Genomic DNA, 26,361 nt, shown 5'->3' on the forward strand with positions numbered 1-26,361 from the left:
ATACTATCTATATTACATTGTAGACTTTCAGCAGCCTCTGCACACTTTTCTCTGCTACTCACCCTACTCACTTGCGAATTTTGACATACATACTACACTTGGTCCCCAACTCAAAATCATCAATGTAAATCATAAACAATTGCAGTCCCAACACTGACTCCTGAGGCACACTAGTCATTGATCGCCAACCAGAAAAAAACACCCATTTACCCCCACTCTTCGCTTTCTGTTAGTTAGAACACCCAGGCACACAGGAGCTCTGTACTGAGATTCACACAGTACCGGGTTTCAGCCAGGTGTGTACAAGACTTAAGAATTAATAGCAATTAACAGCCGGATTAAGTGAAAAGATGCAATGGACACACATTTTTGGAAAAAAAATGACAGATGATATGAATTGTAATTTGAAGCTATGTATGGTTGAGTATTAATGACAAAACCGAATCATGCTCTACCCAATTTCGATGTGGGTATGCCGGCGTTGGAATTTCCACAGTCCCAATTTCCACAGTCTTTAATTTTCAATATCCCAGATTTTCACAATCTCTTTAAAAAAGGCTCCAATCATTCAGATTCTCAGAAGTGAAATAGTTTATAATCTCCATTTCCTCTCTTACCTTTCAGGTTACTGGATAATTCAGATAAACCATGTGCGATGTTCATATAATCAAATGAATCAGCACCTGTTTAAATAAATGAACTTCCATGAAATCAGCTCTATGTAACATTACAGTGATATCGACAGTGTTTAAATGTGAAATTGAATTCACTGTGATTTTACCGTACCAAGCTCCTGTATTTCTTTCAGTATTTTATTCAGCTTTGGAACTCCGTGACACATTCTCACAAAGGATTCCCACATCACCCTTCGAGCCCGAGATCCTTTTTCCATCACCAGACTGAGGAGAAGTTTGGAACTATCCGCCCGGTTTCCCTTATCCACGAGATCAGTGACTTTCTATGAAGAATAATAATGAAGAATAATGAGACACAGAATGAAAGATAAACACTGAGAATGAGAAGGAAAGGATCTGCTCAGTGATGGGATTTCCCAGTTGTTTTCAGCTCAGAAATCAGTCACTGGGCTGGGTCCTGATCCGTAATAAACACGGACTGAAAATTCTCTTGAAATCTCATTCCAATCATTAACAATAAACAAATGTGAATAAACTAAACTAGAAATCATGTGATTAGTTGTCTGTCCTTCAGTGTCCAACGCGATGGGACAGTGGTTAGCGCTGCTGCTTCACAGCTCCAGGGACCTGTATTCGATTCCTGGCTTAGGTCACTGTCTGTGTGGAGTTTGCACATTCTCCTCATGTCTGTGTGGGTTTCCTCCAGATGTTCCGGTTTCCTCCCACAGTCCAAAGATGTGCAGGTTAGCTTGATTGGCCACGCTAAAATTGCTCCTTAGTGTCCTGAGATGCGTTGGTTAGAAGGATTAGCGGTTAAATGTGTAGGGATGGGGGGTAGGGCCAGGGTGGGATTGTGGTCGGTGCAGACTTGATGGGCAGAATGGCCTCTTTCTGCACTGTAGGGTTTCTATGATTCTATGTCATTTGATTACTGATTGACAACATGATCTACTTTTTCCACACACTTAAATCCAGATGAGATGTGGCTATGTTTTTTTTTCCAAACCCCTCTTCCTGAAATGGTGGTAGGAATGGAGAGGGGGATGGCGTCTTGGTAAGCAAGGAGTTATGGGTATCGTGGATAGGCAGTCTGCAGATTGGAGGCTACAATCAAATCAGACATGATATTTATTAAAGAGCGGGACAGACTCGAGGGGTTGAATGGCCTACTCCTAGCCACACAGTGGTTACCATTGCTGTCTCACAGGTTTGATCCCGGCCTTGGGTGACTGGTGGTGTGGAGTTTGCACATTCTTCCCATGTCTGGGTTTCCTGCAGGTGCTCCTGTTTCCACTGTCTAAAGATGGGCCTGGGTAAGCTGCTCTTTCAAAGAGTTGGTGCAGAATGATGGGTCTCCTTATGGACTGCAGGGATTCCTACTCTCCATGTGTAAGTAAACTAAACAGCAGCGAATCAGAACTCAGACGGAGGGAAATAATGAGTCTGATCCTTAAGTTATTGAAATGGAAGCAATGTTAAAAATGAAATTTGACTGACAAATTGGCACTGACTAATTCAAATACCGACTGCTAATTTAGGTCAGGAGAATGAGCCATTGATAATGGTGAAAAATCTAATGTAATCTTTACCACTCAGTAACTCAAATTACAGAAACAAAACATTTTTCATTTTCAAATTACTGGTTTGAAATCTCGGTAAAGAGGAGAGGGGAGATAGATAGGATTTGAGAGATAGTAACACAGTTACAAGTGGGGTGTGAAGGAGGGGCTGGGCAAGATGTCAGAGTCGTTTAATGGAGAATTTCTTCACACGGTCACCATTGGAATCTTCCATGTAGGATCAAATACTGTAGATTGATCTTTTTATATCCAGGCTCTAATCTGCCTTGCAGAGACCAGCAAGCTCTCTAAATGAACCAGGACTAGGCATCTGGTTTGATTATAATGGTGGAGTGATGGATGTGTGATGTTATTATCGAATAGATTGAGGTGATCAGCAATGCTGTACCTGATAAATCTATTACATTTCACAAGGACATAGCATCGTGCAACACCACACTCACTCAGTTTAAAGAAGGTACTTCATCTGCGACACAGACTGTGCGCTGAGTCTTACCAACACTGTCATAAACAAGTGAATCTGCCACAAGTTCAGCCTGGATAGTTCAGTCAGTAATCGTGCTGCCAAGACGTCCATGATTGGAGAAATTAAGCTGTTTTGCCTCTTTTTCTAGACCATTTCAGAGGACAATGAGTAGTCAAACACATTTGTGTGTGTCTGGATCCACATACAGGCCAGCTTGAGTCAGGACAGCAGGATACGGCCGTAGTTATGGGGGATTTCAATCTGCATATTGATTGGTCGACCCATGTTGGACGTGGGGGGCTCGAGGAAGAGTTCTTGGAATGCTGCCGGGATAGTTTCCTCGAACAGTGTGTGTTGGAGCCGACGAGGGAGCGAGCTATCTTGGATCTGGTGCTATGTAATGAGGCGGGTAGAATTAGGGACCTTGTGGTGAAGGATCCTCTTGGGGAGAGTGATCATTGTATGGTGGAGTTTCTGGTGCAGATGGAGGAGGAGAAAGTGGGTTCCCGGACACGCGTCCTTTGTTTGAATAGAGGGAAATACGGTAGGATGAGAGAAGAATTGGCGAATGTGGACTGGGAGAGCGCGTTGGAGGGAGGGTCTGTTAAGGAGCAGTGGAGGATCTTTAAGGAGATCTTTCTTGGTGCTCAACGGAAATTTATTCCGATGGTCAAAAAGGATAGTAGGAGGAGAGGTAATAAGCCGTGGATAACAAAGGAGGTGAAGGAAAGTGTTAAACTAAAAGCGGAGGAATTTAGAGTAGCTAAGAGTAGTGGGCGAGAAGAGGATTGGGAGAGGTTTAAATGTCAACAAAGATTGACAAAGAAGTTGATAAGGAAGGGTAGGAGAAACTATGAAGCTGGGCTAGCGCTTAATATAAAAAAGGATAGCAAGAGTTTTTATAAATATATAAAAAGGAAGAGGCTGGCTAGGGTGAATGTTGGTCCTTTAGAGGATGAGAAAGGGGACCTAGTGGTAGGGGATGGGGATATGGCTAAGGTCTTGAATAATTTTTTTGTTTCTGTCTTCACGGAGGAGGACGTGAATAATTTGCCGGGTGTTAGCGATAGAAAGGTGGTAGGACTGGAGGGTCTTAATGACATTACTGTTACTAGAAAGGCGGTGCTCGACAGACTGGAGGGGCTGATTGTGGACAAGTCCCCAGGACCGGATGGAATGCATCCGAGGGTTCTGAAAGAAATGGCGGAGGTGATAGTGGATGCCTTGGTGGTTATTTTCCAAACGTCGCTGGATTCCGGGGAAGTGCCGGATGATTGGAAAACGACTAATGTTACGCCGTTGTTTAAGAAGGGTGCCAGGCAAAAGGCGGGGAATTATAGGCCGGTTAGTTTAACATCTGTGGTAGGTAAAATGTTAGAATCTGTCATCAAGGAGGAAATTGCGAGACATCTTGAAGGGAATTGCTTGATAGAGCAGACGCAGCACGGTTTCATTAAAGGGAAGTCGTGTCTGACAAATTTACTGGAGTTCTATGAGGATGTGTCTAGGGCAGTGGATAGAGGAGAGCCGGTGGATGTGGTCTTTCTAGATTTTCAGAAAGCGTTTGACAAAGTGCCTCACAAGAGGTTATTGCAGAAGGTCGAGGGACATGGAGTTGGGGGTAAGGTGTTAGCGTGGATAGAAGATTGGTTGTCAAATAGGAGGCAGAGAGTGGGGGTCAACGGGTGCTATTCGGATTGGCGGATGGTGACTAGTGGAGTGCCCCAGGGGTCGGTGCTGGGGCCTCAGCTTTTTACCATTTATATAGATGATCTGGAGGAGGGAACCGAGTGCAGGGTGTCGAAATTTGCTGATGACACCAAGATTGGGGGAACGGCAAATTGTGCGGAGGGTGTGTGTTATGGTACGAAAGTTATAATTTTGCAGGAGACTCAAGAGAGTGAGAGAATGATTCGGTATACAACAAGATTAGGTTCACACTTCGTACCTTTATTTATCTTTACTTATCTATCCTTATTTATCTATGGTATACAATTACATTATACACACAGTTTTCAGCACTCAAGAAGAAGAACAGCTACAATTGCAGTATACAGACAGTATTCAGCACTCAAGAAGAAGAACAGCTACAATTGCAGTTTACAGAAGAACAGTTACGTATATTTACCATCAGGACTGTGCCTTCATCCTTCCAACGACTGGGGAGCCCGTTTCAGTCTCGGTGAAGGACCAACACGTTGTCCCGATAACGACCGGGCGATGCGCGCTTACCCCACGGTTGAGCGTCCACCGAGACAATGGGAATCCCTTTTTTAAAGGCTGAGGAATGAGTTGATCAGGCTCATTCCTCTGCTCTGATATCCAATCAATGACAGTCCTGAGAGTGTTCACGCGCTGTTCCCGAGTACTTCACGCGATTACGTGAGTTACTGTGCATCACCTTTATTTACTTGCTTGTGCAGTTTGGCACGTATACCTTTGTTTATGTACGCAATTAGGGCTTTTATCACCTTGTTTGCTTATGTATGTAGTCTGATACATACGCAAATAGGGCTTTGTAAGTTGAAGAATCTTTAATGTGTTTTTGGATTGCATTGAGTGCCCTGTTAACATTCTGTGATTTAGGAGGCATTGTTTCGCGGACCAGACATTGATTACTTCTATTACAGTGTGGAGAGTCTGCAGAAGGATCTAGATAGGCTGGGCGAATGGGCCAGGAAATGGCAAATGGAATTTAATGTTGGCAAGTGTGAGGTGGTCCACTTTGGTAGGAAAAATGGTAGGAAGGACTATTACTTACGAGGCGAAAAACTGCAGCAGGCGACGGTGCAGAGGGACCTCGGGGTCCTTGTGCATGAGTCGCAAAAACCCAGCTTGCAGGTGCAGCAGGTGGTCAGGAAGGCGAATGGGATGCTGGCCTTCATAGCGAAGGGGATTGAATATAAAAGTAGGGAGGTCTTGCTGCAGCTGTATAGGGCATTGGTGAGGCCGCAACTGGAGTACTGTGTGCATTTTTGGGCGCCGCACCTGCGCAAAGATATTTTGGCCTTGGAGGGAGTGCAGAGGAGGTTTACTAGGCTGATACCGGAGTTGAGGGGGTTGAGCTATGAGGAGAGGCTGAATAAACTGGGCTTGTACTCGTTAGAGTTTAGAAGAATGAGAGGAGATCTCATTGAGACGTATAAGATGATGAATGGGATGGATAGGATAGAGGTGGAAAGACTCTTCCTGCTCAAAAAAGACAATAGGACTAGGGGGCACAGCCTCAAGATAAAAGTGGGGCGGTTTAGAACAGAGTTGAGGAGGAACTTCTTCACTCAAAGGGTGGTGAATCTCTGGAATTCTCTGCCCGTTGAAGTGGTGGAGGCTGCCTCGCTAAATATTTTTAAGACACGGGTTGATGGGTTTTTGATAGGAGAGGGGATTAAGGGTTATGGGGAGAGGGCGGGAAAGTGGAACTAGCAGCGACAGATCAGCCATGATCTTATTGAATGGCGGGGCAGGCTCGAAGGGCTGGATGGCCTACTCCTGCTCCTATTTCTTATGTTCTTATGTTTCCTCAGCTAAACTCACAGGTAAGATGCCTGAAGATTGAAAGGTGGCAAATGTTGTGCCTTTGTTTAAGTAGGGCTGCAGGGAAAAGCCTGGGAACTACAGGCCGGTGAGCCTCACATCTATGGTAGGTAAGTTGTTGGAAGGTATTCTGAGGCATTTAGAGACCTAGATCTAGAGGCATTAAGAGACTCAATGACTGATATGGGGACAGTCAGTGTGGTTTTATGAGTGAATTTGACTGAGTTTTTTGAAGGAGTAACCAAGAAGGTAGATGAGGGAAGTGCAGTTGATGTTGTCTACATGGACTTTAGCAAGGTCTTTGACATGGTAGGTTGTTGCATAAGGTTAAATCTCACGGGATCCAGGGTGAGGTATCTAAATGGAGACACAATTGGCTTGATGACAGAAGAAAGCGGGTGGTTGTATAGGGTTGTTTTTCAAACTAGAAGCCTGTGACCAATGGTATGCCTCAGGGATCAGTGCTGTGTCTACAGTTATTTGTCATTCATATTAATGATTTGGTTGAGAATTTAGTAGGCAGGGCTAGTAAGTTTGCAGATGACACCAAGATTGGTGACATAACGGATAGCGAAGACAGTTATCTAGCATTGCAATGGGATCTTGATCAATTGGGCCAATGGGCTGACGAATGGCAGATAGAGTTTAATTAGATAAATACAAGGCGATGCATTTTGGTAGATTGAACCAGGGCAGGGCTTATTCACTTAATTACCATTAAGTGAATAAGCCCTGGGCGTTGGTGAGAGTTACAGAATAAAGAGATCTAGGGGCACAAGCTCATAGCTCCTTGAAAGTGGACAGAGTGTGAAGAAGGCATTCAGCATGCTTGGTTTCACTAGTTAGAACACTGAATACAGGAGTTGGGATGTATTCAAGTTGTAGAAGACATTAGTAAGGCCATACTTGGATTACTGTGTCCAGATTTAGTCACGCAATTATAGAAAATATATTATTAAACTAGAAAGAGTGCAGAAAATATTTACTAGGATGCTACCGGGACTTGATGGTTTGAGTTGCAAGGAGAGGCTGGATAGACTGGAACATTTTTCTCTGGAACGTAGGAGGCTAAGGAGTGATCTCATAGAGATCTATAAAATAGAGGTGCACCAATCAGCTAGATAGTCAATATTTTTTCCAAAAGGTAGAGGAGATTAAACTAGAATGCATAGGTTTAAGGTGAGAGGGGAGAGATATAAAAGGGCCCAGAGAGGCAATTTTTTCACACAGAGGATGGTGCATGTCTGGAACAAGCTGCCAGAGGTGGTAGCAGTAGAGGCGGGAACAACTTTGTCTTTTAAAAGACATTCAGGGGGTTACATGAGATGGGTATAGAGGGATATGGGACAAACAGGGGCAATTGTGACGAGCTTTGAGGTTTAAAAAAGGGGCAATATGGTCAAGCTGGCCCGAAGGGCCTGTTTGCATGCTGTAAATTTCTATAACTCTATAAAAGGGTCTTTATGAAACAAATTGGTTTTGACAAAAATTGAATATTAATGTACACACTGCCACAGTGAGATCAAAGCATGTTTCATGGTGTCTTAAAGCTCCGATCTCACAAAGGCTCCTTTAACACTGGTTTACACAAGCACCTGAGTGAATTTAGAACACAGAACGTAGAACACTACAGCACAAACAGGCCCTTCGGCCCACGAGTTGCGCCGATCAAATCAACACCGACCAATCCATAGACCTATCTATAACCCCCAATCCCATTAAATCCCATATACTCATCCAGAAGTCTTTTAAAAGACCCCAGTGAGTTCGCCTCCACCACCACTGACGGCAGCCGATTCCATTCACTCACCACCCTCTGAGTGAAAAACTTACCCCTAACATCTCCTCTGTACTTGCTCCCCAGCACCTTAAACCCGTATCCTCTCGTAGCGACCATTTCAACCCGGGGAAATAGCCTCTGAGAATCCACCCTATCTATTCCTCTCAACATTTTATAAACTTCTATCAGGTCGCCTCTCAACCTTCGTCTCTCCAGGGAAAAGAGTCCCAGCTCCCTCAACCTAACTTCATAAGGCATGCCTCCCAATCCAGGCAACATCCTTGTAAATCTCCTCTGTACCCTTTCAATAGCTTCTACGTCTTTCCTATAGTGAGGCGACCAGAACTGCGCACAGTACTCCAAGTGGGGTCTGATAAGGGTCTTATAAAGTTGCAGCATTACCTCCCGATTCCTAAACTCAATCCCTCGATTAATGAAGGCCAGTACACCATACGCCTTCTTGACCACCTCCTCCACCTGCGAGGCCGATTTAAGAGTCCTCTGGACCCGGACCCCAAGATCCTTCTGCTCTTCAACACAGCTAAGACCCCTGCCCTTGATAGTGTACTCGTTCATCCCGTTGGTTCTGCTAAAATGGACGACTACACATTTATCCGCGTTGAAGTCCATCTGCCACTTCTCCACCCAGTCCTGCATCCTATCTATGTCCTGCTGCAACTTCTGACATCCTTCCAGACCATCCACAACACCACCGACCTTCGTGTCATCGGCGAACTTACTTACCCATCCCTCCACTTCCTCATCCAGGTCATTTATGAAAATGACAAACAGCAAGGGTCCCAGAACATATCCCTGAGGCACTCCACTGGTGACTGACCTCCATTCCGAAAAAGACCCATCCACAACCACTCTCTGCCTTCTGCAGGCTAGCCAGTTCTGGATCCACAAGGCCAAAGGCCCTTGGATCCCATGCCCTCTCACTTTCTCAAGAAGTCTTGAGGGGGGACCTTATCAAACGCCTTGCTGAAATTTCTGGATTTTAAGACCAAATCTCCAGTTTGCACATCCAGTAATATCCCAATAAGCAGCGGGGCGAGGGCGGGCCGGGCTGCTGCCCCCGGGCCGGGCGAGGGCGGGCCGGGCTGCTGCCCCCGGGCCGGGCGAGGGCGGGCCGGGCTGCTGCCCCCGGGCCGGGCGAGGGCGGGCCGGGCTGCTGCCCCCGTTCCCAACCTCAGAGGTTTCCCTCTCCTCATACCTGGGTCTGGTGTAGACTTACAGACAGTAATATTATTAGTCAATAACTCCATTATCAGTGCAGCTTGTGATTCCTTGTCTGCTAGAAGATTATCTGGACAGAACCTGTTCTTTTGCCGTCATTTATCAATATATCCTGAAAGTTTTGCACTGATTGAAATAATTCATTCTGTGTTCCTCCCACTAACCCGATGTTCTTGTCCAGTGAAAATCCACTTGTATGTTAACGATAAGCTGACTCCATCCACTCCTCCTTCCATCGCCTGCTCTAGTCTGTCCTGGTAGAATTTTGTCAATTTGAACAGTTGATATTCATCACATTTTGTCAGGAACTCAGGGATTGTGGAGTTTGGATCTGTGAACACAAATGGAGAAAAATAAACTTGTCAATGAGTTTCTATCCATGTTGTTACACTTCACTTTACAAGAAGCAACTGAAGCCCCCTGTGAACCGTAATATCAAACACCTTCTGGGAACATAGAAACATTCAGTGAAAGTATATTTAACCTTACCCCTGTAACAAACTTAGCCCCAAATCCATGAACATCCATTGTTAAGAGGCTCTCAATTCCAAATATAAAACCACCATGGTTTTAATTGTTCACTGGATGTGGGTGTTGCTGGTAAGGTCTGAATTTGTTTTCTATCTTTAATTTACCATTGGAGGGAAACTTGCAGTTAGTGGTCTTCCCATATATCTGCTGCCTTTGTCCCTCAAGGGTGACAGAGATCATGGATTGGGAAATGTTGAAGGAGCTTTGGTGAGTTGCTGCAGTTCCTGTAAATGATGCATATTACTATCACTGTGCGTTGGTGGCTAAGGGAGTAAGGTGCTGTTCAGTTGGGCTATCTTTCCCTATACAACAGGAACAAGACTGTATCTAGGCATGGGCAGATAAGTGGCAGGTAACATTAACACCAGACAACTGCCACACAATAGATTCTCTGCTGTTGGCAGTGCTCAATCATCTCCCCATGGCATTCAACAAAATTACCATCACTGAATCTTCCGCTGACCATATTCCCTGGGTTACCATTGAGACAAAACTGAACCTAACAAACAATATAAATTCTGTGGCTATAAGGGCAGGTAAGAGGCTGGGAATTCTGCAGCAGATATTTCTCATTTCCCAATTCCCCAAAGCCTGTTCGCTGTTTAAAATGCACAAGTCAGTAAAGTGATGGAATATTCATCTCTTGCCCAGAAGAAACCAGCTCCATTGACATGCAATAAGCTCAACACTATTAACGACAAAACAGCATGCTTAATTGGCAACCACTAAAGCACCTTCCAAGCCCATGACCTCTAACTCCTTGCAGGGTGGAATATGTATGGGAACATAACCACATGAAAGTTCTCCTCCCCATCCTGACTTGGAATTATATCCCACTTCTTTTGTCAAAATCCCGGGACTCCCTTCCTAATATACTGTGGGTGTAACTGCACCACACGGACTCCAGAGGTTCAAATCAGCGGCAGCTCATCACCACCTTTCAAGGGAAGATAAGATGGGTAATAAATACTGGTTTTACCAACACAAGGCTCAAACCTCTAATGAACCTGAGAAAAATACCTCACCTACTTTGTTTAAAACGCTGGAATGAACCTTATCTCTGATTCAACGTTAGATCCCTGGAGATGTCTGGCATGTTGTTCTCTAATTTACTGTAAACTCTGATGCAAATTTGACATTTGACATAGCCCCATTTCCATATTTCCACTGACAATATCACTCTCAGTTTTCACAGGGTCTACATTATTACTGACCACCATCTGTTCCCAGATGTAACCAAAAAAAAGATTGTGTTGATTTAACATCACTTACAAGTTTCATTCCATGCTCTCGAAATATGTATTTTTCACTCGTCACTGTTCTTTCCAGGTAACAGTACCTATATTAATTCTGTATTGTATAAAAGGGGTGTGAGGAACACATAACTATGCTGGAGTAAGTTGGGGACCGAGAGCAGCAAATTAGCTTCAAGTGGGACTTCAGTGCATGGGAGAGAGGTGTGGTATACAGAGGAATTATTCTGAGTTAATGAAATATGCAATCAATTTAACTTAACTAAATATCATAAGTGCCAATAGCAGCCTTGGTGCGGTGTTACACTGTGGAAATGTGGGAGCTTTTGGACACCAAGGTTATTCATGCCAAATACATCTGCAGAAAGTATAAGCAGCTGGAGGAAATCCACATCAGGATTATTGATCTGGAAGCTGAACTGAAGACACTGTGCAGCATCAGGCAGAGACAGAAACAGTCGGACACTTTGTTCCAAAAGAATATAGTGAGGAGGAATGACACTGTTCACTGCAATAAAGAGCAAGAGTACAAAAAATGGTGAAAGTTGATAGTAGGAGTTTTCACAAGTATTCAAACAGGAAGAGAGTCAGTACGGTTGGTGCTGGCCCTGTGGAGAGTGACAATGGGGAGAGACTAGCAGATAATAATGAACTAGCGGATGAAGTGAACACAATTTGTTGCTGTCTACATTCTAGAGGATACAGAAGCATCCGGTAATAGCTCTAGGACAGCGAGTAGGAGAGGAACTTGAGTTGCAATCATGAGAAGGATTGGTACTGAGCACAGTGGTTAGCACTGCTGCTTCACAGCTCCAGGGACCTGTAATCAGCATTCAAATTTGTCCTACCAAAATGAATTGCCTTGCATTTATCAGGGTTAAATTCCATCCGCCAGTTTTCAGCCCAGCTCTGCATCCCATCAATGACTCTTTGCAGCCTTCAACAGCCCTCCACCTCATCCACTACTCCATCAATCTTGATGTCATCAGCACATTTACTGATCCACCCTTCATCCCCCTCCTCCAAGTCACTGATAAAAATCACAAATAGCAGAGAACCCAGCACTGATCCCTGTGGTGCACCGCTGGTAACTGGTCTCCAGTCTGAAAATTTTCCATTCACCACCACCCTTTGTTTCTATGAGATAGTCTGTTACTTATTCAATTGGCCAAATTTTCCTCTATCCCACACCTCCTTACTTTCTTCATGGGGAACCTTATCAAACGCCTTACTAAAATCCATGTACACAACATCAACTGCTCTATCTTCATCTACACACTTAGTTACTACCTCAAAGAATTCAATCAAATTTGTGAGGCAAGAATTACCCTTCATGAATCCATGTTGACTATCTCAGATTAAGCTGCATCTTTCCAAATGGTCATAAATCCTATCCCTCAGGACCTTTTCCATTAACTTACCGACCACTGAAGTAATACTGACTGGTCTATAATTACCACAGCCATTCCTATTTCCTTTCTTGAACAGAGGAACAACATTCGCCACTCTCCAGTCTTCTGGCACTATCCCCATGAACAGTGAGGACCCAAAAAATCAAAGCCAAAGGCTCTGCAATCTCCTCCCTTGCCTCCCAAAGAATCCTAGGATATATCCCATCTGGCCCAGGGGGCTTATCCACCCTCAGGTTTTTCAAAATTGCTAATACATCTTCCCTCAGAACATTGATCTCCTCCATCCCATCAGCCTGTATCACACTCTCATCCTCAAAAACATGGCTCCTCTCCTTAGTGAACACTGAAGAAAAGTATTCATTCATTGCCTCTCCTGTCTCTTCTGACTCCATGCACAAGTTCCCAACACTGTCCTTGACTGGCCCAAACCTCACCCTAGTGATTCTTTTATTTCTCACATAAGAATAAAAAGCCTTGGGGTTTTCCTTGATCCAACCCACCATGGACTTCTCATGCCCCCTCCTAGCTCTTCTAAGCCCTTTTTTTAAGCTCATTCCTGGCTACCTTGTAACCCTCAAGCGACCCATCTGAACCTTGTTATCCCACCCTTACATATGCTTCCTTTCTCTTCTTGACAAAACATTCAACCTCCTTTGTGAACCATGGTTTCCTCGCTCGGCCATTTCCTCCCTGTCTGACAGGGACATACCTATCAAGGACACGCAGTATTTGTTCCTTGGACAAGCTCCACTTTAAATTTGTGCCTTTCCCTGACAGTTTCTATTCCCATTTTATGCTCCCTAATTCTTGCCTAATTGCATTATAATTACCCCTCCCCCAATTATAAACCTTGCCCTGCCGTATGGCCCCAATCCCTCTCCATTACAATAGTGAACATACAACATAGAACATAGAACATTACAGCGCAGAACAGGCCCTTCGGCCCACGATGTTGCGCCGACCAGTTAAAAAACAATGACCCTCTAACCTAAACCAAACCTTTTTCGTCCATAAACCTATCCACGGATCTCTTAAACGCCCCCAAACTAGGCGCATTTACAACCGCAGCGGGCAGGGCATTCCAATCCCTCACCGCCCTCTGGGTAAAGAACCTACCCCTGACATCCTTCCTATAACTACCCCCCCTTAATTTAAAGCCATGCCCCCTCGTGCTAGCTTTCTCCATCTGAGGAAAAAGGCTATCACTGTCCACCCTATCTAAACCTCTAATCATCTTATACGTTTCAATAAGATCCCCTCTTAGCCGCCTTCTTTCTAACGAAAACAACCCCAAATCCCTCAGTCTCTCCTCATAGGACCTCCCCTCCATACCAGGCAACATCCTGGTAAACCTCCTCTGCACCCTCTCCAAAGCCTCCACATCCTTCCTGTAATGTGGGGACCAGAACTGCACACAGTACTCCAAGTGCGGCCGCACCAGAGTTGTGTACAGTTGCAACGTGACGCTGCGACTCCTAAATTCAATCCCCCTACCAATAAACGCCAAGACACCGTATGCCTTCTTAACAACCTTATCTACTTGATTCCCAACTTTCAGGGATCTATGTACACATACACCTAGATCCCTCTGTTCATCCACACTATTCAAAGACACTATCTTCAAAGTGCTCTCTCACAAACAAATCTAACACTTGGCCCGGTTCATTACCCAGTACCAAATTCAATGTAGCCTCACCTCTTGTCGGCCTATCCACATATTGTGTCAGGAAACCCTCCTGAACACACTGTACAAAAAGTTTCCCATCTGATCTATTCGACCTATAAAGATTCCGATCAATATTCAGAAAGTTAAAGTCACCCATGACAACTATCCTGTGACCGTCACACCGATCCATAATCTGCTTTGCAATTTCTTCCTCCACATCTCTATTACTATTTGGGGGCCTATAGAAAACTCCTAACAACGTGACAGCTCCTTTCCTATTTCTAACTTCAGCCCATATTACCTCAGTAGGCAGGTCCCCTTTGATCTGCCTTTCAGCAGCCGTTAAACTATCCTTGATTAACAACGCTACTCCATCTCTTTTACCACCTGTTGGGTTACACTGGTCAGAACATTGAATACAGGAGTTGGGACGTCTTGTTGAAGTTGTACAAGACATTTGTGAGGCCACACTTGGAATACTGTGTACAGTTCTGGTCACCCTATTATTGGAAAGATATTATTGAATTAGAAAGAGTGCAGAAAAGATTTACTAGGATGCAACTGGGACTTGATGGTTTGATTGAAAAGGTGAGACTGGATAGACTGGGACTTTTTTCCCCAGGAGAGGAGGACACTTAGGGGTCATCTTATAGAGATCTGTAAATTAATGAGGGGCATGGGTAAGGTAGACAGTCAATAATTTTTCCCAAATGTAGGGGAGCCTCAAACTAGAGAGCATAGTTTAATGTGAGAGGGGAGATACACAAAACGGACCAGAGGGGCAATTTTTTCCACAGAGGGTGGAGAGTGTCTGGAACAAGCTGCCAGAGGTGTAGTAGTCAGATACAATTTTTTGTCTTTTAAAAAACATTTAGAAGTTACATGTAAAAGATGGGTATAGAACATAGAACATTACAGCGCAGAACAGGCCCTTCGGCCCACGATGTTGTGCCGACCAATTAAAAAGCAATGACCCTCTAACCTAAACCAATCCCTTTCCATCCATAAACCTATCCACGGACCTCTTAAACGCCCCCAAACTAGGTGCATTTACAACTGCAGCAGGCAGGGCATTCCAATCCCTCACCACCCTCTGGGTAAAGAACCTACCCCTGACATCCGTCCTATAACAACCACCCCTTAATTTAAAGCCATGCCCCCTCGTGCTAGCTTTCTCCATCCGAGGAAAAAGGCTATCACTGTCCACCCTATCTAAACCTCTAATCATCTTATATGTTTCAATAAGATCCCCTCTTAGCTGCCTTCTTTCTAACGAAAACAACCTCAAATCCCTCAGTCTCTCCTCATAGGACCTCCCCTCCATACCAGACAACATCCTGGTAAACCTCCTCTGCACCCTCTCCAATGCCTCCACATCCTTCCTATAATGTGGGGACCAGAACTGCACACAATACTCCAAGTGCGGCCGCACCAGAGTTGTGTACAGTTGCAACATGACGCTGCGGCTCCTAAATTCAATCCCCCTACCAATAAATGCCAAGACACCATATGCCTTCCTAACAACCTTATCTACTGATTCCCAACTTTCAGGGATCTATGTACACATACACCTAGATCCCTCTGTTCATCAACACTATTCAGAGTCTTACTGTTAGCCCTATACTCTACATATCTGTTATTCCTGCCAAAGTGAATTACCTCACACTTTTCCGCATTAAACTCCATCCGCCACCTCTCGGCCCAGCTCTGCAACTTGTCCAAGTCTCTTTGTAAACTATGACACCCTTCCTCACTATCTACCACACCTCCGACTTTGGTGTCATCAGCAAATTTACTAATCCACCCAACTTTACCCTCATCCAGATCATTTATAAAAATTACAAACAGCAGTGGGCCCAAAACAGATCCCTGAAGCACACCACTTGTAACTGAACTCCATGACGAATACTTACCATCAACCACCACCCTCTGTCTCCTATCTGCTAGCCAATTCCTGATCCAATTAACTAAATCACCCTCAATCCCATACATCTGCATTTTCTGCAGAAGCCTTCCATGGTGAACATTATCAAATGCCTTACTAAAGTCCATATATACCACGTCAACTGCCTTACCCCCATCCACCTCTTTGGTCACTTTCTCAAAAAACTCCATAAGGTTAGTAAGGCACGACCTACCCGCTACAAAACATAAGAACATAAGAAATAGGAGCAGGAGTAGGCCAACTAGCCCTTCGAGCCTGCCCCACCATTCAATAAGATCATGGCTGATCTGTCGTGACTCAGTTCCACATTCCTGCCCTCTCCCCATAACCCTTAATCCCCTCTCTTATCAAAAACCCATCAACCCGCGTCTTAAAAATATTTAGCGAGGTAGCCACCATGCTGACTATCTCCAATCAATTCATTACTCTCCAAATAACTATAAATCCTATCCCTAATAATTTTTTCTAAAACCTTGCCCACAACAGAAGTAAGACTCACCGGTCTATAATTCCCGGGGAAGTCTCTATTCCCCTTCTTAAACAATGGGACAACATTCGCTATCCTCCAATCTTCTGGCACTATACCTGTGACCAACGATGAGGGATATGGACTAAACACAGGCAACTGGGACCAGCTTACTGGTTTAAAAAAAAAGGCTGGCATGGACAAGCTGGGCCGAAGAGCCTGTTTCCATGCTGTAAACCTCTGACTAAATGACTTTATGAATATTGTGCCTAGTTAATAAGCTCATTATTTAACAATTAGTGCATTAGATGCTATTGAGAGGAAGTTAACTGGGTTGATACCCAGAAGAAGCGGGTTATCTTAGGAAACGTGAGACAGACTGGGCTTGTTTCCTTCAGATTCCAGAAAAGTGAGCAGTGACTTGATTGAAGCCTATAAAATCCGGTATTGACACTGAGGACTTGGAAAGGATGTTTCCCCTTGTGGGTAAGTCCAGAACTCAGAGACACTATTTAAAACAAAGTTGTCTTTTTAGGTCAGAGATGATGAGATTTTTTTTTCTTTCGGAGGGCTGTTGATTTCAAAACACAAATAGATCAGTGATAATCCCATTGAACGGCAGAAGTGATGAAGGGGCCGAATGGCCTCCTTCTGCTCCTATTTCAGATGTTCGTATGAATTGTTTGTTCTCCCTTTTCCACTGATCTTTCCATTGTCCTTGATGGGTTCATGGTACAGACGCTGGGGCCCTTTCTTCTGAAGCCGAGAATGAGAAACCCCACTCCTGTTCCAGCCTTACAGTTTCACATTGACCCAGCCTCTTATTTCCCTCCTGACCTGACCCAGCACAGAATAATCCCGATATCACGAACTCATGCTTTGTTTTTCATTCCAGTGCTTCAGTTTTAACAGCACCTCTATGAGCATCTTTCCATCTTGTCACTACTTCAAAACATGGATCTTTTTGGTCTTTCCTCCTTCTCAAAGACGATCCCACCAGTTCCAGGATATTCTTTCCTCTGGTACGAGGGGGTAACTTACCATTTGTGATGTGCCAGGGCTGTAGAAGAATCTGTCTATTCCCCTGACAGCAGAATCTCCAGCCACTATCACTCCTATTTCTGTGGCCCATGTCTCACAGTTACTCAGGAACACAATGTTTGAGTCACCCTTTGTCAACCTTACAATGCCCAGCTGTCGAGTGGACAGTTTGAGGATGTCGGGGCTCCCTCCACCTGTAAATGTGATCTCACTCTGAATCAGATATGCATTTTTAATCACTCAAGAGGCTGAATCCTGGAGAGATAACAGGTGAAAGGTCATTTTTTTTTTAACTCAACTGAAAAATTGGGATGTAGACCACCAGCAGCATTGGTGGATGTTCATATCCGTTTTTTTTTGACAATTAGCAAAACAAAACAGGAAGCTGGCTTCCAGAGAATGAGCTCTCAAAATATTGACATCCCAATGTTAAGAAAATGGCAAAAGAAATAAAAAGACCCCACAGACTCCCACCCCACAGAGACACAGAGAGCCCTCCCCACACTGAGACACTGCAGCCCCATTCCCTGACACTGAGACAGAGAACCACCCCTTGCCTGAGAGACAGAGCTGCCCCCCACCCCCAGTGACACAGAGCAAACTGCGCCCCCCCCCCCCCCCAATGCAAATGAGACACAGATGCCGACACTCACCACAGATTTTCTCCCTCTTACAAACATAGACACGGAAGTCATGGCACACACTCTCCTACCCTCTGAGCAAGTGTCCTCGACAATGATGTGGAGTGAGTGGGGACGAGTGTGAATACATACACTCAGTCTCAATTTTCTCTCTCTCTCACCACCCCACACAGATATATGGTCACTCTTTCTCCTATACACCCCTTCCCACACACTGTCATTCATTCACACATCCCTTTAGTCACTGTTACACCCATGGTCTCATGAGAATGACAAACATTCTGTCTTTGTCCCCGATTTGATTTTACCGTACTGACACTCCACCCACCCTGGTCCTGCCACACCTGTTCCCTCCCACCAGGCTCCAGCCTCACTGCAGTTTCCCCACCCAGAGATACCTTTGCTTCTTTTTCACACCAGCCTTCAGCACGCTGTTCACTGTGTCACCAATCATGGATAGTTTCTCCCATTCACACTCACTAGTCAGTCAATCAGCAGCAACGGCAGAGAGAAACAGCCTCTGATTAGAGGAGCAGCTCCAAGCACAATCTCTCATTCAAACTCAGCTGTTTGACAACAATTTGAAAACTGCCTCCGGGGACACATAGAGGAGATTCACAAATCACACCCGGCCCCTGGGCTGAACTTTGGATAAACCTGCTCTAGATGGTGCCTCACTCCCACTTTCTACTCAGTCCCTGTCCTGTTCCCTCTTCCTGTGTGAGCAGCAGACAAGACAGAAATTATATCTGTATTTTTTTGTGATCCTACCTGTGTCCAATCTCATTCCTTTTGGAGATGTTGAACATTCTCCCCTGTTTGAACCTTCAGCCATGATACTGACAGACGTTCCCTGATTCTGAGACTCTGTAATAAGGATAATATCAATGTCAGGGTCAGATGTAAATATGAAAATCAGAAGCAGAGCGTTAAGATCTTCACTGTGATGTAAGATATATTTCAGAATATTACAATTACAAATGTTACTGCGATATTAGTGGCAGCTGTTTCACAAAATACCAGTCACCCTCATCAGGCCCCTTGAAAAATCCATCCTTCACCCTTGCGATCCTGTCCCATTCCCAGTTTCCACTTCCCTCTCCAAAGTCACTGAACATGTTGTTACCTCCCAAATCCAGGACTATTTTTGCAGAAGCTCCATACAGTCAAGTTTGTACACTGCCACTGCTGTTAAAAATCACAAATACTATCCTATCCGACTCTGACAAAAGTCAATGAAGTATCTTCATTCACCCGTCTGTAACCTTTAATGTGCTGACCATGTCATCCTTCAACTCCTGCCTTTTGTGCAGCTGAGTGGAAATGCATCAAAGGCACTTGGTTCAATTCTTATCGATTACTTTACACCCAGAGAATCAATGACATTGCTTTCTCCCTCACACCATTATTGCTATCATTGGCCCTCTTCCATTTCTCATCAACATTTCTATTTCTCAGACAGGACAGAAATTATATTTGTATAAAAAAAAGAAAGTAGGCATAATACAGGAAATCAAGGGTTGGTGAGCCTAATGTCTGTGGTGGAGAAGCTTTTGGTGAGGATATGTGCACATTTGGAAGAAATTGATGAGCTTGTATCAGGCAGCGTGGTTTTATAGGGGGGAGTCATGTCTCACCAACTTGACTGAGGTCTTTGGTGAAGTGACGAAGATAATTGATGAGTGAAGGGCTGTGGATGTAGTTTATATGGACTGTAGTAAAGCGTTTGACACATGGCAGACTGGTACAACAACTGAAATCACAAGGAATCGGGTGGGCTGGCTAGATGGAAACAGAACTGGCTCGGTGATAGAAGACAGAGGGCAGGATGTTACGGCTTCACTCCTCCCAAAACCATGAAATCCACCCCACGGCTTTCCGATTCCCATGGTGGGTGGAACAGGAAAATTCGCCCCAGAATGGTTTTTTTTCAGAATGGTGACCTATAGCTGGTAGTGTTCTGCAGAGATCAGTGCTGGGACCGATTTTGTTTGGAGGAAAACGTGGGTGGTCTGATTAGTAAGTTTGCAGGTGACATGAAGATTGGAGGAGAAGGTAATAGTGCTGAGTTTGCAACAGGATATAGATAGATTGGAGACTTGGGCACAGAAATGGCAAATGAAATTTAATTTAATCTGGATAAATCCAAGGTGCTGCATTTTGGAGGATCAAGTTTATGTGTGAATTGTACCCTAAATGGAAGAACCCTTTGGAACACTAAGATACAGAGGAACCTGGGCATGCGGGTCCACAGTTCCCTAAAAGTGGCAACACAAATGGCCATAGTTATTGAGAAGACATATGGCCAAGGCACTGAGTACAAGCGTTGGCAAATAATGTTGTAGCTATATAAAACCTTGGTTCTGCAGCATTTGGAGTGCTGCATGCAGTTCTGGTCACCATACTACCAGAAGGATGTGGAAGCTTTGCAGAGCACAAATAAAGTTCACCAGGATGTTGCCTGGTCAAAGGCTGTTGGCTATGGTAAGAGGTTGAATAAACGAGGATTGTTATCACCAGACAGCCAGAAGCTGAGTGGAGACCTGCTAGAGATTTAGAAACTTATGAGATGCATAGACATGGTGCAAATTCAGAAGCTTTTTCCCCAGGGTGCAAGTGTCAATAAAAGGGTTCAAGGTGAGAGAGGGCAAGTTTGAGACAGATGTGCAGGAGAAGTTTTTCACACAGAGAACGGATGATGCCTAGAACATGCTGCCAGAGGAGGTGGTTGATGCAACATTTAAGGGCATCATAGAATCATAGAAACTCTAATGTGCAGAAAGAGGCCATTTGGCCCATCAAGTCTGCAGTGACCACAAATCCACCCATTCCCTACCCTCACAACCCTTCATATTTACCCGCTAATCCCTCTAACCTACACATCTCAGAACACTAAGGGGCAATTTTAGCACGGCCAATCAACTAACCCGCTCATCTGTGGACTGTGGGAGGAAACCGGAGCACCCGGAGGAAACCCACACAGACAAGAGGAGAATGTGCAAACTCCACACAGACAGTGACCCGAGCCGGGAATCAAACCCAGGTCCCTGGAGCTGTGAAGCAGCAGTGCTAACCCACTGTGCTACCCCTAGATGGCATCTGGATGGGTATATAGATAAGGAAGGAATAGAGGGATACAGACCAAGTAAGGACAGAAGGCCTTTTTAATTCAGTTAATTGAGGGCTGAAGGGCGTGTTCTTGTGTTGTATTTTTCTTTGCTCTAGGAGGATTCTTACAACATGTTTAATGTGAGTGAGGGACATGTGAAACCTACCTATGCAATAGTGGAGGTAGGTGGAAAACAAACCAAGGTGGTAGTGGACACGGGAGCCTCTCCCTCTGTAATCAATGAAAAGACCAACAAGACAACTTGGGACTCTCACCAGGCACCAGCCCTTACTCAGACAGGGATCAAACTTCAGGTGTACACCAAAGAGCCCATCCCAATGCTTCCAGAGTTAGAAATGGACATTGAACACAACAGAAAATATGAACACATGTCCTTGTGGTAAAAGGGAAGGAGCCTTATCCATAGGGCATGGCTGGCTCAGTGAAGTTCTGCAGAACTGGGATGAAATAAAGCACACAAAGGTGACAGAGGATTCCAAACAGAAATATTCAGATGAACTGGGCACATTGCGTGGCACCATAATGAAGTTGTTTGTTGATCCACAGACTATCCTTCTCGCTTTTTCAAGCGCTGGACAGTGCCCTTCACCATGAAAGGTAAAGTGGAGGAGGAGGAGTTTGATTCCAGTCTTTGCAGCCACTCGCTGAATCCATTCAGTTGGGGAGCATCAAATATCCCTGTTGTTAAAAATGATGATACTGTGCGTACACGTGATTACCTGGAGGCCTGGAGTTTCTGTTTTCAAACCATGCTGGGAACAATGGATAATCTGTGACAAGGTTTTCCTCATGTAGCAGTTCATTTTTATGACATCTAATTATAGGGAAAACTGAGGAGGAGCACCTCAGCAACCCTGAATTAAGTGTTAGAGTCTGCACAGGCAGCATTGCATCAGAATTGTACCAAGTGCATTTTCTAGGCACAAAGTGTGGAATATCTAGGTCACAAAATCATAGTGCAGCGTTCATCACTTGGGAAGGAAAAAGCTCCAAATTCCAATAGTGTGCCCAGGCTCAGGTAATTTTTGGGTTAAGTTAACTATTTTCCCAGGAAAATAACCACAATCTATTTAATCTCTCCTCATAGCAACAGTATTCTAGCCCTGGCACCATTCTTGTAAACCTCCTCTACATTCATTCCAGAGCAACTCTGTTCTTACTGTGATATAGAGACAAGAGCTGCACACTATATTTCAGTTGTGGCCTCATCAGTATTTTGTCCAATTCCAATATTACATCCCTAGTTTTGTATTCTATGCCTCTGGCAGTGAAGGAGAACATTCCCTATGTCTTCATTACAACCTTATCTACTTGAACTGCTGCATTTGGGCACCAGTGCACTTGTACACCATGATCATTCACTTCATCTACTCCTCTTAATATATTTCCATTTATTGCGTAATCTCTACAGCTGCTTTACCTTCCTAATGGCATGACTTCACACTCTGTGTTAAAATGCGTCTGCCTCTTCACCACCTACTCCACCAACCCATTTATATTATTTCAAAATTATAGCTACCCTCTACACTGTTCACTACTGGGCCAATGTTCTTCCATCTGCGAATTTTAGACTCCCCTACCCAAAGGTAGATGAGTCTAAAACTGGAGGTTTAAGGTGAGAGGGGCAAGATACAAAAGTGTCCAGAGGGGCATCTTTTTTCACCCAGAGGATGGTGAGTGTCTGGAACAAGCTGCCAGAGGTAGCAGTAGAGGCGGGTACAATTTTATCTTTTAGAAAAACATTTAGATAGTTACGTGGGTAGGATGGGTATAAAGGGATAAGGGCCAAATGCGGGCAATTGGGATTAGCTTAGGGATTTAAAAAAAATAAGGGCAGCATGGACAAGTTGGGCCGAAGGGCCTGTTTCCATGCTGTAAACCTCTATGGCTATGACTCTGTAATTTCCAAATCGTGCTGCCCCATTCATTTCCACATTGTTAATCTGTAACACAAAGTGTAAGGAGCCGCAAAAGCGAGCACTGTGGAACATTTTATCCAGTTTGCCACATTACACTCTGCCCCATGGGTTTTTACACTTTTCACCTATCTGCCATATGGGACCTTGCCAAATGCTTGGCTAAGTTCCATGTACACAACATACACAGCACTACCTCCAGCATCCTTTCTTATCACATCCTCAAAGAATTCAATCAAATTTGTGAGGCAAGATCTTCCTTTAACAAATACACATTGACCATTCCTCATAAATCTGTGCCTTTCTACTTGACAATTAATCCGCTCGCTCAGGATTATTTCCATTAATTTGCCTACCACCAATTTAAGGCTAACTAGTCTATAATTGTTTGGCATTTCCCTTGACACCTTTTTTTAAAACAATTGAAAAAAGTTTGCCTTTCTGCAGCCCTCAGTTAGCTCCTCTATATCTAGTGATGATTGGAAAATCATTATCAGATTAGTCAGTGGGGTGTTGGCCTGGCTGTGGAAGATGGGCTGGAATTCTGTGCTATGTTGGGTGGTTCTCGATGGGTGCACTGAGCTGCAAGTGAGGTGGTGTTGTATTCATCAGCTGGTGGGGGGACAGTTATGTTGCCCTATTGAGGATGGAGGGGCTAATCTTGTGGCAGAGGGAAATTGTTTTTAGAACATAGAACATAGAACGTTTGTCCCATGGATCTCTGGGAGGGTAGTAGGCAGGTCACGTAGTGGGATTGGGATTGGGATTGGGGTGTAGCGTGGGACCTATGGGGAATGTTAGGCCTTTGGATTGTCAAGGAAGTTGCCAGAGGGACAGGTGGCCAGGGGATGGTCAGTGGAAGGCTTGGATAGGACGTGTTCAGTGCGGTGTTGTCAGACGGTGAATGAAGTTGCTCTGGGGTGTCATATTTTCAATGACTTCGTTACTTGGTGGAGATTGGTCAGATTGTCAGCCGGGTCAGCCATTAGAATGGTCAAGTCTTTGGATGGTGGTCAGTGGGGAGGTGGGCTGCAGGGGGATGTTCAGATGGTCTGGATGATCAGTGGGTATAGTGGTCAGTAGTGTATGGTGCTCAATGGCATTTAGTCAGCGACGAGTTGACTGGCGGGGGGGTAATTAAATTTGTAGTCGTGAGGAAGGGAGGTGGGGTTTTGTCAAGAGGCTCATAATAGCTCATGTGGTAGTGTCTGGGTGGGCAGGTGTGGTCTGGTGGAGTCAGGTGGAAGACACAGTCAAAAGACCTCTGTAGATCAGATGGTTTTCCGTGGGATCCAGAGGAATGTGGAGATGGTGAAGTCGGGACACGGGGAGGACAACTGATGTTCTATGGATTTGGCCAGAGGGGATTGAGGGGACGGTCAGGATGTTAGGAAGTTAGATGTGGAATAACATGGAGTGCTGTGGTGGGAAGACAGGATGCCATGTGTTATCAATGGGTAGTCAGATAGGAGGGTGGATGTTTCAAGAAGGCAGTCTGTTGTTCCTATTGGATTATTAGCCACTGGTGGGTGGTCTGTGGATCTATCGATCACCATGTTATCGATAGATGCCTCAGTAATCTAGTGAGATCTAAGTTTGAAGTGGATTTAATTCTTCTAAATTTGCCTAAGTGATGACTATTGTAAGGCAGTCTGAACAATCAGAAGTTCGTAATTTACATCACAATATCTGGTGGTTCCATTACAGGGCAATGGCTCAGTTAAAGATTAAACTTCTCGGGCAATTCTCACACAAGATTTACCAGGGAATTCTGGGGCGTGGCCGTGGTGTCCCCAGCATCTTTTTTGGGTATGCCCAATTAGGATGTCTCAGAGTGTGAAAAGTATGAGTCCAAATTGAATGAAGATAACCTAAAACATTAGTTCAACCTTAAGCAGGAATAATGAGTTGAACATTGGACATGTTCTTAAGAAAGGACATAACCTGTTCAGAGAGGTGAAGAAAATGTTGATAAAAATGATAAAAAATCTGACACCACCAGGTTTTAGTCCAACCGATTTATTTGATAATACTCACAAGCTTTCGAGGGCACTGCCTCTTCGTCAAGTGAATGGGGAGTTTTGGCCTCAGACAGAGCATATAAAGCACAGACAGTTTAGAGATTACTGATTCGCATTTTAATCAGTAATCTCTAAACTGTCTGTGCTTTATATGCTCTGTCTGAGGCCAAAACTCTCCATTCACCTGACGAAGAGGCAGTGCCCTCGAAAGCTTGTGAGTCTATTATCAAATAAATAGGTTGGACTAAAACCTGGTGTTGTCAGATTTTTTACTGTGTTTACGCCAGTCCAACACCAGCATTCCCACATCATGATAAAAATGGTGCCAGAAATGACAATCTTCAGTTACATTGGTAACATTCAGTTACATTAGCAAGATGGAGGACAGCATTGAGAAGTATTTTTAATAGATGTTTAAAATTCTGAGTGGTTTAGACGAAGTACAGAGAAACTGTAACTATTGCTGGAAGAATTGAACATATCTCACTTTCACCGGTCTCTTCCAAACAAAACAAACCGATTTGAAGGAAACAGGGTGATAAGGGAGACGGGATATTTGGGCTCGATGGATTGATCTTGCACTGTCCGGCACAATCTCGCTGACGTTCTTCAGTGCTGTTAACCATTCAGTAAATCTACTGGACCACTCTGTAAAATACTACAAAGGCTCATGCTTTTTAAATCACTGTAATAGTTGTTAGTATATTCTTGGTTCTTACCTTGTGCTGTGGTTCTTGATTCTGGTTCCAGAGAGTCCTGATAAATTAGTGTAGCATTTACAGTAGTTTATCGAACACACCCTGGGTAAAGAATAACTACACATCAGGGTCATAAACAAAACCTTCAGCCTGATCAGCACAAACCATTAACACATTGTACTTTTATTTAGAGCTGGATCTGAATTAAACTGCATATCATTTTAATTGAATAATTCTGATTATTCACTAATCAACTTTGACAAGGGTGTTCTTTTTGTGTGCCTGTTGATAGTGATTACATTTCCCCCTGCTCTTTTAGACACAGTAAAAAGTCTGACAACACCAGGTTTTAGTCCAACCGATTTATTTGATAATAGACTCACAAGCTTTCGAGGTTTCCCTCTTCG

General features: G+C 44.3%; 1 protein-coding gene across 1 annotated transcript in view; it reads right to left on the minus strand.

Moving 5' to 3' along the window:
- The window catches only part of LOC145337654 (NACHT, LRR and PYD domains-containing protein 3-like), an 86,045-nt gene extending 60,008 nt beyond the window's left edge, over positions 1-26,037 (minus strand). The window contains exons 1-5 of the mRNA XM_080182470.1: positions 25,976-26,037; positions 18,961-19,056; positions 9,399-9,565; positions 787-958; positions 618-683 (exon numbers count right to left, since the gene is read on the minus strand). Of these exons, the coding sequence (XP_080038596.1) occupies positions 618-683; positions 787-958; positions 9,399-9,565; positions 18,961-19,024 (469 nt within the window). The 5' untranslated portion in view covers positions 19,025-19,056; positions 25,976-26,037. The remainder of the gene's footprint in view (positions 1-617; positions 684-786; positions 959-9,398; positions 9,566-18,960; positions 19,057-25,975) is intronic.
- Between the last annotated feature and the right edge of the window lie 324 nt (positions 26,038-26,361).

This window comes from Carcharhinus amblyrhynchos, unplaced genomic scaffold, assembly GCF_965287045.1.
Source record: "Carcharhinus amblyrhynchos unplaced genomic scaffold, sCarAmb.v2.hapA scaffold_55, whole genome shotgun sequence".
Lineage (NCBI taxonomy): Eukaryota > Metazoa > Chordata > Chondrichthyes > Carcharhiniformes > Carcharhinidae > Carcharhinus > Carcharhinus amblyrhynchos.